Source organism: Epinephelus fuscoguttatus, linkage group LG23 (assembly GCF_011397635.1).
Source record: "Epinephelus fuscoguttatus linkage group LG23, E.fuscoguttatus.final_Chr_v1".
In the NCBI taxonomy this organism is placed as follows: domain Eukaryota; kingdom Metazoa; phylum Chordata; class Actinopteri; order Perciformes; family Serranidae; genus Epinephelus; species Epinephelus fuscoguttatus.
This window is the reverse complement of record NC_064774.1, coordinates 29624269-29640009: the sequence shown is the minus strand read 5'-3', so window position 1 is coordinate 29640009 and position 15741 is coordinate 29624269. Positions and strand designations below refer to the sequence as shown.

Below are 15741 nucleotides of genomic sequence, written 5' to 3'. Positions count from 1 at the left end.
TGAGGTCATGCTATACTCCAGATGAAATTACACCTCTAGTTCTTCACATAGCAATTTTTTAATCTTCAATCTAGAAATGATGAATTTTGCTTATTGCTCCTTTAAGTACTTAAGGTCAACAGTCCAGAGCAATGGAAAATAGGTGAAGAAACGTGTGCAAGCAGGTTGGAACGGGTGGAGAAAAGTATCAGGAGTGATGTGTGATAGAAGAGTACCAGCAAGATTAAAAGGAAACGTGTACAAGACGGTGGTGAGACCAGCAATGTTTGGTTTAGAGACAGTGGCACTGAGGAAAAGACAGGAAGCAGAGCTGGAGGTAGCAGAGATGAAGATGCTTAGGTTCTTTTTGGGAGTGACGAGGATAGATAGGATCAGGAATGAGTACATCAGAGGGACAGCTCATGTTAGGTGTTTTGGAGATAAAGTAAGAGATGCCAGACTGAGATGGTTTGGACATGTTCAGAGGAGGGATAGTGAATATATCGGTTGAAGGATGGTGAGGTTGGAACTGCCAGGCAAGAGGCCTAGAGGAAGACCAAAGAGGTAGTCTGAGTGTCAGACTGAAGCTCCCAGAACCTTCAGTCTGACATGGCTTCCATTGAAGGCGATTTACAAGGGGGAGGGAATTTGATTTTTTCCCTAACCAATCAGTAGAGATCAACGACTCACCCAGAATCTGACGTCATTAGTATCCATGCCTCGGGGGTGCCGAAAACAAGCGAGCATTGCCCATTTAAAATGTCTCCGTCGTCGTGCGCGCCCATCTGCATCACCGTTAAATCCAGTTTAGCAGCTTCCTTAATTTGGTCCTCCATTAACGCGAGTAGTGGCGAAATACCTCGATAGCATCGTCAATGTGGTCTGTAGGATCTGTAGCGGTCGCCATTGTTGCTATCCTCACCAATTACCCACTGGCGTACAGCTTGACATCAGCATGGCGCTGATTGGCGAATCGCTAGACCCCCGGCGTTCATTGCTCCGTCCAGCGTTTGGACGAGATAAATCGCAAATTCATTGAAGTATGCCAGACCAGAGATGCAAGCCTACTCAGTTGAGTGGGCGGGGTCTATGGTCTGGAACCAGGCTACCAAAGAGGAGATTTATGGATGTTCTGAAAGAGGATATGAAGTCAGTTGGTGTGAGAGAAGAGGATGCAGAGGATAGGGTTAGATGGAGGCAGATGATTCGCTATGGCAACCCCTAAAGGGGACAGCTGAAAGAAGAAGAAGAAGAAGAAGAAGAAGAAGAAGAAGAAGAAGAATTCACCCTTATAAAACATATTCAGATGAATGAATGATGAATGGTGGGCATAATTTAGAGGTTCAAATGTATTGGGAGACAGAAACCTTTAACAAAGCCTTGTTCCCCTCACAGGCTGGCACATCTCCTCATGCCTTCTCCGTCAGTACCACTATGTTGCTGATCCAAAGACTTGGACTGAAGCTCAGGCCTACTGCAGAGAGAAATACACAGACCTGGCCACCATTCAGAACACTACAGAAATGGACCAACTTGCCGACACAGTTTCATCTTCTGGCCACAACTCTGACGTCTGGATTGGTCTGTACAGTGTAGTTGACTGGAGGTGGTCAGACGGCTACAATGGGAGTGGAGCGGAATATAGGAACTGGCAAAACCGTATTGACAACGAACCAGACTTTTACTCATTCCATCAATTCTGTGTGATCATTGGAAGCGCCGGAGGGTGGTGGGATGATTCATGCTCAATATCCTACCCATTTATCTGTTACAGAGGTAAGGATATAGGAAGGCACATGTCAGTGTTGAAAAGAAATTGATTTGGAATTCATTATGTGAAATTAACAAATCTTCCCCAAACCCTGACTGCAGGAACACAGCTGGAGCCTCAGTTTGTTTTAGTCCCGAATGGAAAGAATTGGTCCGATGCTCAGAGGCACTGCAGGGAGAACTTCATAGATCTGGCCACTGTGAGGAGCGGCACTGAGAACCAGGAGATCCACAGCTTGGTGCCGAGTGATGCCTGGGTGTGGATTGGTTTGTCCAGAGACCCCAACATGTACTGGTCAGATGGGAGTGGCTACACATTTAGCTTCTTGTCCACAGGTTCAATCAACATTAGCTCGACGAGCATCATATGTGGTACAGCTCTGCAGAAATCAGGAAAGCTGAGGCACTGTGAATCTAGATTTCCATTTGTCTGCTACAGCGTCCCTCCACCTCGTGAGTGGTTTACTGTCCTTCAGTGGAAGAGAGGGCATTACATTAGAATAAGTGGTACACTGTATGCAAATATGTATGGTGGATGAGTGTGGTGTCACAAAGATAATTCCAAACATGTTTTTTTTTCTCTGTGTTAAAGCACCTTTAATGAGACAGGTGGTAAAGCTGAGGATCGAGCCAGACGACCCCTCTGTGGATGTGAATGACCCTGCTGTGAAAGCAAACATCCTAAAAAAGGTGAGTCTCCCAAAATCCACCCTGGCCAAATAAAAGCTTCCAACAAACATTGTGGATTGATGTTTCAAAATGGCTACCGTCTGTGTTTCCCAGCTCCAGGACAGGCTGAAGGAGAAAGGAATGAGTGGTGTCACCCTGAAGTGGAGAGAGCAGCCCGATGGGAAAGTCTTCCACAAGGAGAAAAAAAGTTCACGGAAGAAAACTGAGCTCTGAAACTAAAGTCCAACTTTATTTCTGATTATCTGACACCTTTGGTGAATGGGGATTCTCTGTAGTACACTTTTGTAGCAGCTGTGTGAAATATTTTAATGGAATGTAATGATGTTGAGCACGGGCAGAGCCGGAGGTTGTAAACATCTGGGGCTCAGCCAAAACCTAGGGGGGCCCAGGGGCATGCCACCATAGGAGACTTTTTCCCCATTGATGGTAGCCATGTGCACTATTTTTCAAGCTGTCTGTGATAATAGAATACCTTAAAATCTGTGCATTATTTGGAAAAAAAAATCCAAGAAATAAAAAACAAAAAAAAACATGATAGTTGCCAAGGACAAAAATCATTTCATCATTCTCAAACTATAACACAACAAATGTGGATGACTCATTTTCCTTCATGCCATCTAAAAAGAGGCAAAATTGTCTGATGTTACTATTTTTCAGTTCCATAACATAGGTAGGGTTGGATTTTACCAATCTTGAAACCTGTTTTTGTTAAACTATGCTGGGATGAAGTTCACAGAATTAATGTTTAGCTGACAAATCTGCTAAATTTGAATCCATGCCATAATAATTTGGGCTGCTCTGCTGCTTGTTTTCAATAGTGTGACTCTTATGACACTCAAAACCCATACCGAAGGCAGGAAGTGATAAATCTACATACTGTGCAAATTGAATATAGAGGAAAGGCAGGCAGCAGGCCAGAAAATTGAAACTCGTATTGGATGTGATCCATAAAAAATTGGGTACATTTTTGGTTCTTAAAACGCATTGAGAATGTTACAGTGCAATGTTCTGGTAATGTTTCAGCGGGACGTTTTCTTTCAGAATTGTTCTCCTTAAAGGTAGGGTAACATTCTCTACAAACAACCTAAATATGTTTGGTGATATCCGTCTTAAAATGTTTTTGATTAGAACATGGTGACCTAACATTCTTAAAATGTTATCAGTGATAGGTTTTTTTAAAATGTTCCCAGATTTATTTTATCGTAGGCTAACATGCTTCAAAAACATTATACAAATGTTTGGCGGTACCATTATTAAAATGTTTTTGTAACATTGTTAAAACATTATGCCCTAACATTTACACTTTCAGTAGCAAGCTTTCTTTCTGTACCCAGAATATTGTTATAGAGTAGAATGTGCTTTAAAAACAAATCCTTTGTGCTATCATTTTATTAAAGTAATTTAACATTTTAAAATATACACTGTTGACTTTTTTTTTCAATTCCTTTTCTTTTGTCCTCTATGTCTTTACATATTTAATGCAAAAGTTTACAAGTTTACAAAGACAAGTGTAATGGAAACACATGTTTACATAGCATGTGTGTCCTTGCATCCACTGCTAGTTATAACTGGTAACGTCTTCACTAGCAGTGGCATGTTAATTAGGATATTTTATTTCCTGCACCTTCCTAAAATGCAACATTGCAGCAGCCACATTTTGCTGTATAAAGTAGGCTATGTGAAAAACACCTTTAGCCTCATCTTGTTAGTCATATGATACCCTGAACAGACCCGCAGTCGAGTACAGTATATGTCAAAAATATCTTAAACTTCAGTAAAGATAATAACTGCAGCTATGGTACAGCAATGTCCAGGCTGTATGTACAAGATCAGAGACCCCGTAGCAAAATTTGTCTTACACTAAGTCAGGAGCTGCCCAAGTATTGCTGTCTCACAATAATAGTCCAGAAGAAATGAAAAGCATACACCATAAGAACATAAAAACACATACTACACATAACAGTATTGCACATGAGCCTCTCATGTATTGCACATAACACCAGCACACAACAGAGCACCACAGGCAAAACACAACATAACCCAGTGTTTGCTCAAGTGGGTAGTCAACCCAATCATCGTGCTGGTAGTGTTTGCCTCCAGTTGCCTGCCCTCCATCTAGAAAGTGCACTGGTGTATGACGTCATGTGCAAAGAAGCAAATCAAGGAACAACAATACCAAGTAAATGTGTTGTTCGATACTCTCAACTGAAAATTAGGCCAACAGAAGAACATTTACTCTGTTATATTAGGCTACATTTCTTTCGGGGATAGCATAACGTAGCACCAGGGCTTTTGAGTTAACATTCAGAAGCCATCTCCTACTCTCAGCAATTTCAGTCAGAATTTATCAGCTCAACTAAAAATATCCTTTCACATCATCATCACTGTGCTATTGTATCTTTTGAGAGATGAATGACTATATGAACACTTGCCATATTTTTCAGTTGCAGGTAAACTGAGCTCTTTAGTACCTGTGAAGGAACAGAAGCCCAACACTGCCCTCTTGTGTTTGTCTGCGTATATTGCCTTTAAAAACACAGCTGAGGAATTGTAGGAAACAAAAGAGGCATGCTATGAGTAAAACAAGGTGTAAAGTAATGAGTAAAAGTATATAAAAAAAAATTCAATTAGTAGCCCCGGCTATTATTTGCTTAAATCACTGAACTCCACAGGCGTCTATATGGGACTGGGCTTTAATTCCTTTCCTACAATAGTGTTGCTCAGCAAAGATGGGAAATATGATCGAAGTGTTTACTTGAACCAGTATGAATATTACTTGTATGAGCATTTGGCTTCGAATAACATATCAATTATGTGTTATGTTATGACACCTGTTTCAAGGCACTTGCAGATAACAGCACCAGGCATACTGACACAGCACCACTTTATCCTGTTAAAACAATATTCATAACTTGGATTAGTTTTTATGAAAAACCCTTTTGATTCCTTTGACTGGTGGACCTTTACGGACTAAAGAAATATAAATAACTTACCGGGTAATTGAGGAATGGACACATATTTTGACTTTATGACAGCTACAGAGGTAGGAAGTCACTTTGTCTCTCTTTATTTACCAGGCTGATAAATCTGAATGAATTACTGTCTTCTTTGGTGCTCATGGTTTCCAAAGAACTTCTGTGAATATGGACTGCTTGGCAACAAGACCAGGCGTCTACCTGAGGCAAGCTTTATTTGTCAAAATGAGTAGCAACACCAGGCTAATAAAAGAGATGTTTAACGCAGGCGTTTAACTGGCACTAAGGTGTTAATTGTCTAAGTATCTTTAGACATATTCTCAAAATCTGTTCTCTCTTTAAATGTAGCTTAAATCATTTTTTTCACAAGGGCACTGGTGCAACATCACACTCATTTCATAGTTTCAAACTCATATGTGCACAATAAAAATGTCCTTATTCAATTATATTGTGCCATTATAACAGAGCCATGCATTTAGTATTTGTACAATATGTTACAATAAAATAATAATTTACAAATGTCTTGTCCAAATAGCTGAATCATCAAATAGTTTTGCAACATGAAACAATAATGTATGTCATGGTGAGGCATTAGGCCTAATGTCATCTCTGGGTCATGAGTGACATTTATGTAACAGGTGTCCGTTATAAAATGGAGGAGCACCCCTGCAAATCATGACAGTTTAGTGTTTTCCAAGTTAGACATGACCGCAGAACGCAATGAGAGACATTCGAAAAATGGTGTTACGGAAAAAAATTGGTAATATATTGAAGAGAATTCTCCGTCCACATGTTGTGATGTATTTAATGGCCTCACAGACGACTGCTGTCTACAATGTTGCCTCCATTAAAACGGACATTATTATGACCTCCCCCACCATCACCATGTTTGTTGCTCTCAGAAACCTTTGACTCTGCCCTCTAGTGCCATCTAGTGAATGTATCTATGCCAACATAAAGGATGCATGGAAGTATGTGGGTAGTGATGTTTACAATGTTTGAAATGAACATCATTTTTGTACATAAAACACGGGTTAAAATGAGCCTCAAATTGGTGTTGGTGTTGCTCATAGTGTCCGTATGATGCTCACCTTGAAGCTCTATTTGAACTCTCAGAGATATTATGCTGTCTGGTTAGATTTTAATGAAAGAAGAAACAATCTATTAAACAGATTTTAATATCTGGCAAAAATAAACAAACAAGAAAAAAACTCAATAAGTGAAACATTTGACATTCACCTTGTGATATTATGTTTTCTAATGTTAGACTACAAGTGAAATTATATTGTACATATAATTCCTCCCTTACCCTGTATTTGCAATAAATGATTTGTGAGGTAGGGACCCTCACTCTGTTGCTTGTATTAATCAAAACTGACTGAGTAATGACATTACCCTCACGAATTCTATGACACCAATGACTGCAACTAAAAAAAAAAGAAATAATACAGTGCAAATAGTCATATACAGTATTGACCATCACAGTGCATTACATTTTTGAAAATGTAACATTTTAAAACAAGCTGAAGAAGGTCGCTGGATCCTCACCATCCTCTTTCTCCAGCTGGGCGCCATCACAAAAATGTGGAGGGATGAGCCATTGAGGGTCTGTCAGTCCCACGACGTTGTTGAAGAAGCTGAAGGTGGAAAACAGGAAGAACCCATGATGAAATCATTCAGACGAAACAAAGATGATGCTGCTACTGTAGTTTACTGAAATCAGGAACACAGAGGCTATGGGGTCAGGGGATTCAGGTTATCAAGGGCTGTAGCCAAGTTAGCTCAGCTCAGTCCAACACATAACCCCTCATAAAACCACAAATTGTTGTTGCTATGCTAATCATCGCCTAGCTTGTTGAATCAGTCTTCTCATCTAATTCCAGGCAAGAAAGGCGATAAGCCCATTTCCCAAATTGCTGGACTATTTCTTTAAAGGGACAGTTCACCCTAAAATCAAAACTAAATATTTTTCCTACTACCTGTGGTGCTGTTTATCAGTCTACATTGTTTTTACAATGTGGGTTACAGAGTGTTGGAGATATCGGCCCTAGGGATGTCTGCCTTCTCTCCATTATAATGAAACTCAAAGCCCCAAAAAACACATTTGGAAAAACTCAACAGTAATGTCTCTTTTCAGAAATCATGACCTGGTTACTCAAGATAATCCACAGACCTGGCTTTGAACAGATTCATGTAGGAGCTTTCTTGTACTGAACCAAAAAATGTTTTTTTTTTGTTTTTTTTTTTTTTGGCACTCTGAGCACCACAAGTTGAGTGGTCATCTAGTTCTGTTATGTTTGGGAGAAGGCAGACATAAGATAACATAATGTGTTCTATATATTTTTACAGTTTTGTTTTTAAGTTTTTTTCTTGTAGATGGAAGTTTTCCAGAAGGGTTGGGCATTGGAAGTCTCTCACACACCAAACATTTTGACTCAACATAAGAGGAAACTAAAAGTTGTCATGTGATATGCACACACTGACCCTGTCACGACCCATCCGTTTTTACTGGTATGAAACAGAGTGCTGACAGGAATGCATCCAAACTCAGTGACGGTGCTGATGTACTTTGCTGCAGAAACAGAGGTGGGTCAAAGAGAGCTGAGGCAGCACAACCAGACAAGCAGGTTCACAAGCATAAAACAGGAAGGCAGCTATTACACTGAAAGACCACAGAAAGTCATGTGCTACAGTACACCACATGACATGCATATTTCCTCAAGTTTAGTTCCGTCTTACTCTACCTGGTCCCCTCTTCGTCTGCAGCTCTCCCCACCAGTTGTTGACCAGCAACCCTTGTCCTGGACCAGATGAGCTGCCTGTCACAGTCTGCCCCATCAGGGAAGCATTCTTCGGGATGGCTAGCGGGTGGAACTCTACACTCAGTGGTTTCTTGCAGCATGTTTGGTTCCTGTAGTTAATCTTGTACATGACAGCCTGCAGGACAGTATGGCATTATGCAGCAATTTGTGTTGGGCATGGCATCTAGTAATGTAAATGTTACTGCTATGTTGTCATTACCTGTTCGTAAAGTAAAAGTACATCAAAGTGGAAGGTCTTGTTCTTGTAAGTTCCACATTCTGATAGACGGATGCGCTTTCCCAGTGCGTCATAGCTGTACTTGGCATATGCCATCAGATTCTCACTTTGGGTGGACTTGGAAAATGACAGAAATTTTATTGAAAGTTTTCTTATTGCATCGAGCATTGTAATACTTATTTCGAATAATAGTAAGGTGAATAAAATTTAAGATTTACGCTGTTGCATAAATACATGTGGAAGGAGATAAAAACTTACCACATAGAGCCTTCCAGTCAGCAGTGGTGGAGATGCTGTTAAGATTAAACTTTTTTAAATAAATGAAGCATTTACATCATGACTGTGCGAAGCTTTTAACATAGTTGTATTACTTCCTCATAAATACTAAACTGAATAGCAAAATCATAATCACCATTCGGAAGAAAACTAGATATATGAATGAACTCAACATCTGTTGTGTTTGTACTTACTGCATGGCTGTGGCCTCTGAGCGAGGCAGCCCACTGTCAAGCACACAAACAGGACGAGGGCTCTCATGTTGTCTGATGGTAGATTCCTCTGCACACACAGATGCAAAAATGCTGCAGCTTCAGAGTGCTCACTTCCTCATAAACCAGCTGGTGAGGCTCCCAGTCACACCCACTGCCAGGTTTTGTTTTGTCTTCAGTAGCTCATACACCTGTCCTGTCAAAATAAAACACCATTAATAATAACATGTGGGATGTTTCCGTGACTCAGCTGGCACAGATTTTATCAGATGTTCTGTTTGAATCTGGCCTGAGATGTTTATGTCACGTGATCTTCTCTCTCTCTTCCAGTCCTTTGCTATCTCCTTTTGAGGTAGCAAATTAGAGGGAAATGTTGGTTTATTTCAACCTGTCTCCTATTGTCCTAAATTTGTTTCAAGTGACTAGTGACATAGAAATAATAGTTAGCATGTTAGCTGTTAGCCTAAATACAGCCGAGGCGCATAGTAGCGTCAGACCTGTTAAAACGTAAGTGAACGGGCATACTTCAAGTGCAAAGTTAGTCCACTAAACAAGCTTTTTTTCCACAAAGACCGCCTCATATCGTTAGGATAAATGTCAGAGAACATATAGAAAACAACATGTAAACGTGTTGTCTGACCTTACCGGTCAGTGACCTTGACCTTTGACCACCAAAGTCTAATCACTTCATCCTAAAGTCCAAGTGGATGTTCATGCCAGTTTGAAAGAATTTCCCTCAAAGTGTTGTTGAGATATCACATTCTCAAGAATGAGACAGATGAGGTCATAGTGACCTTGACCTTTGACCACCAGTTCTATCTCTAGGCGGCTTGAGATATCACTTTTGCAACAATGGGACGGACAGATGTACTGATGGTAGATGGATGGACAGACAGAAGGATGGAAGGAAGAACAATTTGAAAACATAATGACTCGGGCCACGGCTATTGCCAGCACATAGGTATTAAGAAAAAAATATTTCAAAGGGAGGTAGTTGGTAAAGTGTTGCCGTATGGAAAAAATGGGCAATTGTGGAAAACTAATTTTTTTCCTGTTTAAATTAATCTAACAATTTATATGGCTTACCAGGCCCGCTGTGTGTCTTGCTAATGACCAGGACAAGATAATCTCCAAAGGCCCCCATGTGTTTTTGACAAATTATTCCAGCAGGTTATACAGGGCCTTCTTGATCCCTCCCTTGACCCAGGGCCTGGTCAACTGACCTGGTGTCCCTTGGTGTTGGTAGCCCTCTGGGTTACAGTCCAAAAGGTCAAATACACACAGATCATTTCCATATTTGCATATAATTGCCATATGGCAACCAGTTAACTATATCATTTGACAACAACCTTATCACATCTAAATTGGTTTTAAAAACTGAAAATTAAAAGTTAACTGGGACCCCCTCGCAAACGAGATGTCACATCTCAAGGGGTTTATCCTGTTAATAAAGAAATTTCATCTTGCCCTAGGAATTCTGCCGTAATACTGAACACTTTGTCAACTTTTGGAGTGGGGAATTTGGTTTCAAGAATTAAACAATACTTTCTCTGATCACAAAGATATTTTTGAACCAGATTTTGTCCTATTAAATTTTTTAGAAGTGCAGCAATGTTGTCATCTGAACCAGTACAGTCATATTAATTTTCCTGCTGTCACTGGACAATTTACAGTAGAAAAGGTGTGGATTCTGTGAACTTTTAAATTCCTGTTACAAATCCCCAAAAAAAATATTACAATGCTGAATATTGTATGTTGTCGTTACAAACAGAGACAAGGTGAAATATATGCATTTGTTTTTTATTGATTAAAATGACATGTGGTCACACTTCAGCACATTGATAGAAAGGAGTTTTTTTTTTCAAAATCAATTGTCAGTATGAAAACATTTATAAGTTCAGCTTTAAGGCAGAAATATGAAAAAAAGAGAAGAAAAGAAAAAAAAAGGAAATGAAAATATGTCAAATTCCGCTGAATTTTGTCTGAGACACTCACAATGCTAAGAATGACACATTCTTAGCAGGAATAAATGTGATGTATTCCACATAAAAAAAGTTATGAGTAGCTCCACTTGTTATATTTCAAATCTCAGAGACAGTTTGAGACATCAGTTTAAGGGAACCCTCAATTCTTGCGGAGGAACAAGCTGAGGAAGTCTACCGGTTCCTCTTCACTGTCAGCCTGCATCTCTGAATCCCGGCAGAAGTCTGGAGGGTTGAGCTTACTGGGGTCTGACATCCCGACGATGTTGTTGAATAAGCTAGTGAACACAAAGTGACATCAAGATCGCTTAGCCAAATGCAAATATTTCTGATTTTCAAAAGTCTGTATCTGGCCTGTCACCATCACACTTGTCCCTTGTGCCCTACAGAGTGATTTACACAGTGTTGATGTTAATGTAAACTAACCTCGTTAGCACCCATCCATACTGGTCAGTGTGGTACACAGTGCTGACAGGAATGCATCCAAATTCAGTGACTGTAGTCATGTACTTTCCTGTAAAGTCAGAGATGAAAAATAAATGTGTTAAACTGGGATGACTGAATAGACAGTTCAGATAATTGCGTACTCATTTACCTGTTTTTTCGGGCAGATCTCCTGTCCAAGTGTTGACCAACAGTCCTTGTCTGGGTCCAGAGGAGCTGCCCAAAACAGCCTGGCCCAGCAGAGATGCATCTTTTGGGATTGCCCAAGGCTGGAAGTCTGCCTTCAGAGGCTTTTTCTTACAGGTCCGATCATGCTCATTAATCTCATACATGGTAGCCTGATGGATAAAAGTAATGGGATAGGGATGACTGATGCTTTTTTGATTCCTTTGACATTTCTTTCTTTGACACTTGACTTTTACACCTTCTTTAATTTGCAGTGATTGGATAAAACACCAATACATGGCATTCGGGGTGTCTTTTAGCATGTAAAAATACATGAGAAAACACAAATTGCAGGAAAGTGTTAGGGTTTTAATACTTTTTAATTGCGATTACTGTAGAACAAGCTGATAAAAAATAGGCTATTATACAATTTCAAGCTTGTAATTTGACAGGATAAGAGGTATTTCTTCAGGTGTAATATTTCTTTTATAAAACAGTTCTACAAATGCCATTTATTAGTTAAAGGGTAATCAGCGATAACACGTTGTGATGTTTGATATTTTTTTGGCTCTGCGAACACAAATAGTTCCACAACTGAACTGGGTCTGGACTGTTGCCAAGCAACACATAACATGTTAGCATAGGACAATTATTTTGTATCATGTACATTTATGTGTATGCAGTGCCGCACTGCAGCCCAGATGGCTTTTGCCTTTTCATTTCCCTTTCTCTAATAGTCTTCCATATGTTTCCCTCATGTTTGATTTCTTTAAATGTCACTTTGGTGGCATGTGTGATTCTCATGAATAAAAAGCATCATTAGATAATATGTTGTGACATTGGCTGATGTCATATGAGCAGACCTAGAGGGATGCAGTGAAGTATCCAGGCTTCTTTCCTTCCCCTCGTCCTCTTCTGACAACCATTAATTATGTAATTCAAATGCTGTTTGTGGACATATCTTCATCTTTGCAGGTTAATCATTCGTACAATGACTGTTAATGTCGGCTAATTAATGGTAAATGTAATTAACACCTGCAAAACGGAGTGATATATGCATAGTCCCAGTGCAGCTGTACTCTCTATCAGCACTCGTGGAATGCCTCTTGTCCAATCAAATAACTTTGTCGGTTTATGGTTTTTTTGATGTCATAACCAAAGGACCACTCATGCATATATAGCTATCGTTTGCAAGGTCAACATACAAGTTGTACTACCACAATAATTTAAAACTCTTCTTTGTTGAGTGAGGAGCGTATACTAAAGACAGCTTAATTGAAATTAAAGATAAATAACATACTCTGAATCAGACTTCATAAATTCCTTACAATTTTCTGTAATTTATACTCCTCACTACCTGAGTACACTCCTGCTGGAATAATCTTTAGGAGCAGATCTCTGTGCTTCTACTCAATAAGATGATATCTCTTTTGGTTTTCACTTGTGATCAGGAGTGACTGTACAATAAAATAAATATTTAGGATGTTCGTGTCATTGCTTTGCTCACCTGTTTGAAGAGCAGCAGAGCATCATAGGTGAATGACTTATTCTCGTAAGTGCCAACCTCCATGAGCCGGATCCGTTGTCCCAGTGCATCATACAGGTATTGGGCATAAGTCCACAGCTTTTCATTCTGTGTGGACTGGAGAAAGACCATGTAAGTGAGTTCACATCTCTCTCTTCAACCAAATCACCAGAATAAACTTTGGCATTGTACATTTCTGTGAACCACGGATATGTAACATTTGTACATTACTATGTAGTGGATACGTTGAAACTTTAGGTTTCAATGACGCTGTGGTTTATTTGTATGGAGGACCACAAGTGTCACGGAAATGATAACAAAGTATTTAATTGATAATGTCACGCAGAAAGAAATTGTTATTAATAAATTTGTTTACAAGTCAATTTAATAATTTATAATTAATAATTTATAATGTAATGTAAGACTAAATTACAAAGTAATTCATTATCAGACAATAAAAAGAGGAATTATAGAAATATTTTACAAATGAAATATTAATTCCTTCTCTAATGTTACCACCTTTTCCTTCCCACCTTAATGTTATATTTGAGTCAATGAGAGAGTCCCAGAGTGTCATGGAAATGCTAAATGGGGATGCTAAAAGGAGAAGCTAAATGAATAAGTAAGTAAATCAAATGATTAACAGGAAAAAGAAGGAGCAGGGAAATAGAAATACAAATGGCAAAATGAAATTGGCCTCTTTCAATGCCGAATTAAAAACTGTTTTCTTAATTCAATTTGTAAATCTATTTCTTTTTTAAAATCGCATTTTCAAATAGAATTTTAAATTCCATAATTAATTAATTAATTAATCAATGACATTCAAATAATGTACTTATTTTTTGTTTAGTGTTGTTTTGCTTAATCCCTTTTTTAAATTGAACTGTTTATTGATGGACTAATATTTCATTTGTAAAATGTAATTATATTTCTTCTTTTTATCGCCAGTAGAATATCTAATAATGAATTACTGTAATTCAGTCTATTTATTTCGATTGATGAATTAATTAAAACAATTATGATTGACTATACAATTAGTTATTAATTAATTAAATGGTTTATTACTATTTCAGTCAGGACCACTTTAGTCAAAGAAAACTTTGCATTTGCAGTATATGTGGCTGTATGGCTCTGCTCTGGGGCCTCTCTGCCGCTCCTTGTGCCTACACAGAAAGCCTAAGGTGCAGAGAGCACACCTTTTCCTCCTTCCATGTGCCTATGTGGAAAGCCTTAAAGCAGAGAGCGCAAACCTCCCTGCCCTTCCATGCGCATACAAGGAATGCCTAATGCATTGAAGGCAAACCACAAAGACCCCCCAAGAACAGCACAGAACAAGGATCAAAGACAAACAGAAATGACATTGACAAGTCAGACACAAAATGAAAAGGAGCTGGGGTGGAGGCAGATTGCAAAGCAGCTTGCAGAGGAAGCAGCAACTAGGCAGGCCAGAGCAGTTGAAATAGGACACCTTGAATGAGATTTGCCAATTAGTTGCATAGAAAGCAATCACGTGATCTGTCAGCTGACTCCTTCCATCAATCATCCATCACTTGATTGGGCTGCTTGAGATCAGCTGATGTAGCTGGGGTGTGAGCTGAGCTTGACATTGTGTCCTGCCTGAGCTAATGCTATGCTTCAGTAACAGGTATGGTCCTCCATAGATATATGGTTGATTATGTTTTGGTTGCACAATCCCCACTGGAAGCACAGTGATGGGTATCTAAGAAAAAACACCTGCTTTTTGTTGCACAATCCCTTTAGAAATGCTGATGTATGACACTGTAAATGTAATGTATCTGCTGTTTGCAGAAATGTTTCATGCCAACATTTTCTTCTGCAATTAGGCTGCCCTCTTTCACACTCTGTAATCCTGCTCAGTCATTTTACTTAGGTCCTGCTTTATGATGCTCATATAGCATAATAAACACTCACCACAGTGAGGGCTCCGCTCAGAAGAGGAGGGCTTGCTGTGTTATGGAGGAAGATGTGTGAAATAGTAACACTGCATTATTTATCGAAAACACACATTTGACACAATAAAACAGCATTAAATTAGCCTGATCACTGTGTAAGTCAGTAACAGTATAAATATTCTAGAATATAATGAAAGCTTTAAAAAGCATAATACATAGGAGCTAAGAAATCCTACTACCACAATGACTTTTCTCTCCCGTTATTATACTTACAGCATGGTTGAGGCTTCTGAGCCAGGCAGCCTGCCAGAAGGCATGATAATACTAAGAGTCTCATGCTTTAGGACTCCACGCTCCTGTTGTCAGTTAGCAACAAATAATCTGGTACTGCCGAGTGGAGTCACTTCCTTATAAGTGCAGGTACTGAGAGTCCAGGAAAGAAATCCGGCCTCCGGGGTTTATTTTTAACCCTTTTACACCCATTTAACCCATTAATCTGGGTGAAAAGCTATTACGACACCTGCTGGTAAATATTTTTCAGAAGACAGAAGATAGTGTGTGTATCTGTTAGGAAATAAATAGTACATCTTCACAAATTTCAACACATTCACCTAAAATACACGGTTCAGTATATTTTGCTGAGAACAAAATACAACAATACACTACTAGAGAAGTTTTCATTAAGTGCATGTAGCCAGAGTGACTGTGGGGTCTGTGCACTGTGGGTCATGGGTAAAGAATGTTGTTTGTGCTCACAAAAGATGGTGGCTA

The 15741-nt window shown here is 39.3% G+C and overlaps 2 protein-coding genes across 2 annotated transcripts; one reads left to right on the top strand and one right to left on the bottom strand.

Annotated features, from left to right (window-relative positions):
• The first annotated feature begins 296 nt into the window (after positions 1–296).
• LOC125883679 (C-type mannose receptor 2-like) lies at positions 297–3211 on the top strand. Its single transcript, XM_049568150.1, has 5 exons — positions 297–316; positions 1375–1755; positions 1852–2202; positions 2342–2439; positions 2533–3211. Exons 2-5 carry the CDS (start codon positions 1503–1505, stop codon positions 2650–2652), a joined length of 822 nt encoding a protein of 273 aa, XP_049424107.1. The 5' UTR covers positions 297–316; positions 1375–1502; the 3' UTR covers positions 2653–3211.
• A 3363-nt stretch (positions 3212–6574) lies between these two features.
• epdl1 (ependymin-like 1) lies at positions 6575–15403 on the bottom strand. The gene is made up of 13 exons (XM_049567743.1): positions 15244–15403; positions 14990–15024; positions 13040–13174; positions 11519–11705; positions 11350–11437; positions 11067–11201; positions 10028–10047; positions 8924–9058; positions 8712–8746; positions 8436–8570; positions 8159–8351; positions 7899–7986; positions 6575–7051 (listed from the first exon to the last, which is right to left on the bottom strand). Exons 1-13 carry the CDS (start codon positions 15305–15307, stop codon positions 6928–6930), a joined length of 1374 nt encoding a protein of 457 aa, XP_049423700.1. The 5' UTR covers positions 15308–15403; the 3' UTR covers positions 6575–6927.
• Positions 15404–15741: the final 338 nt, after the last annotated feature.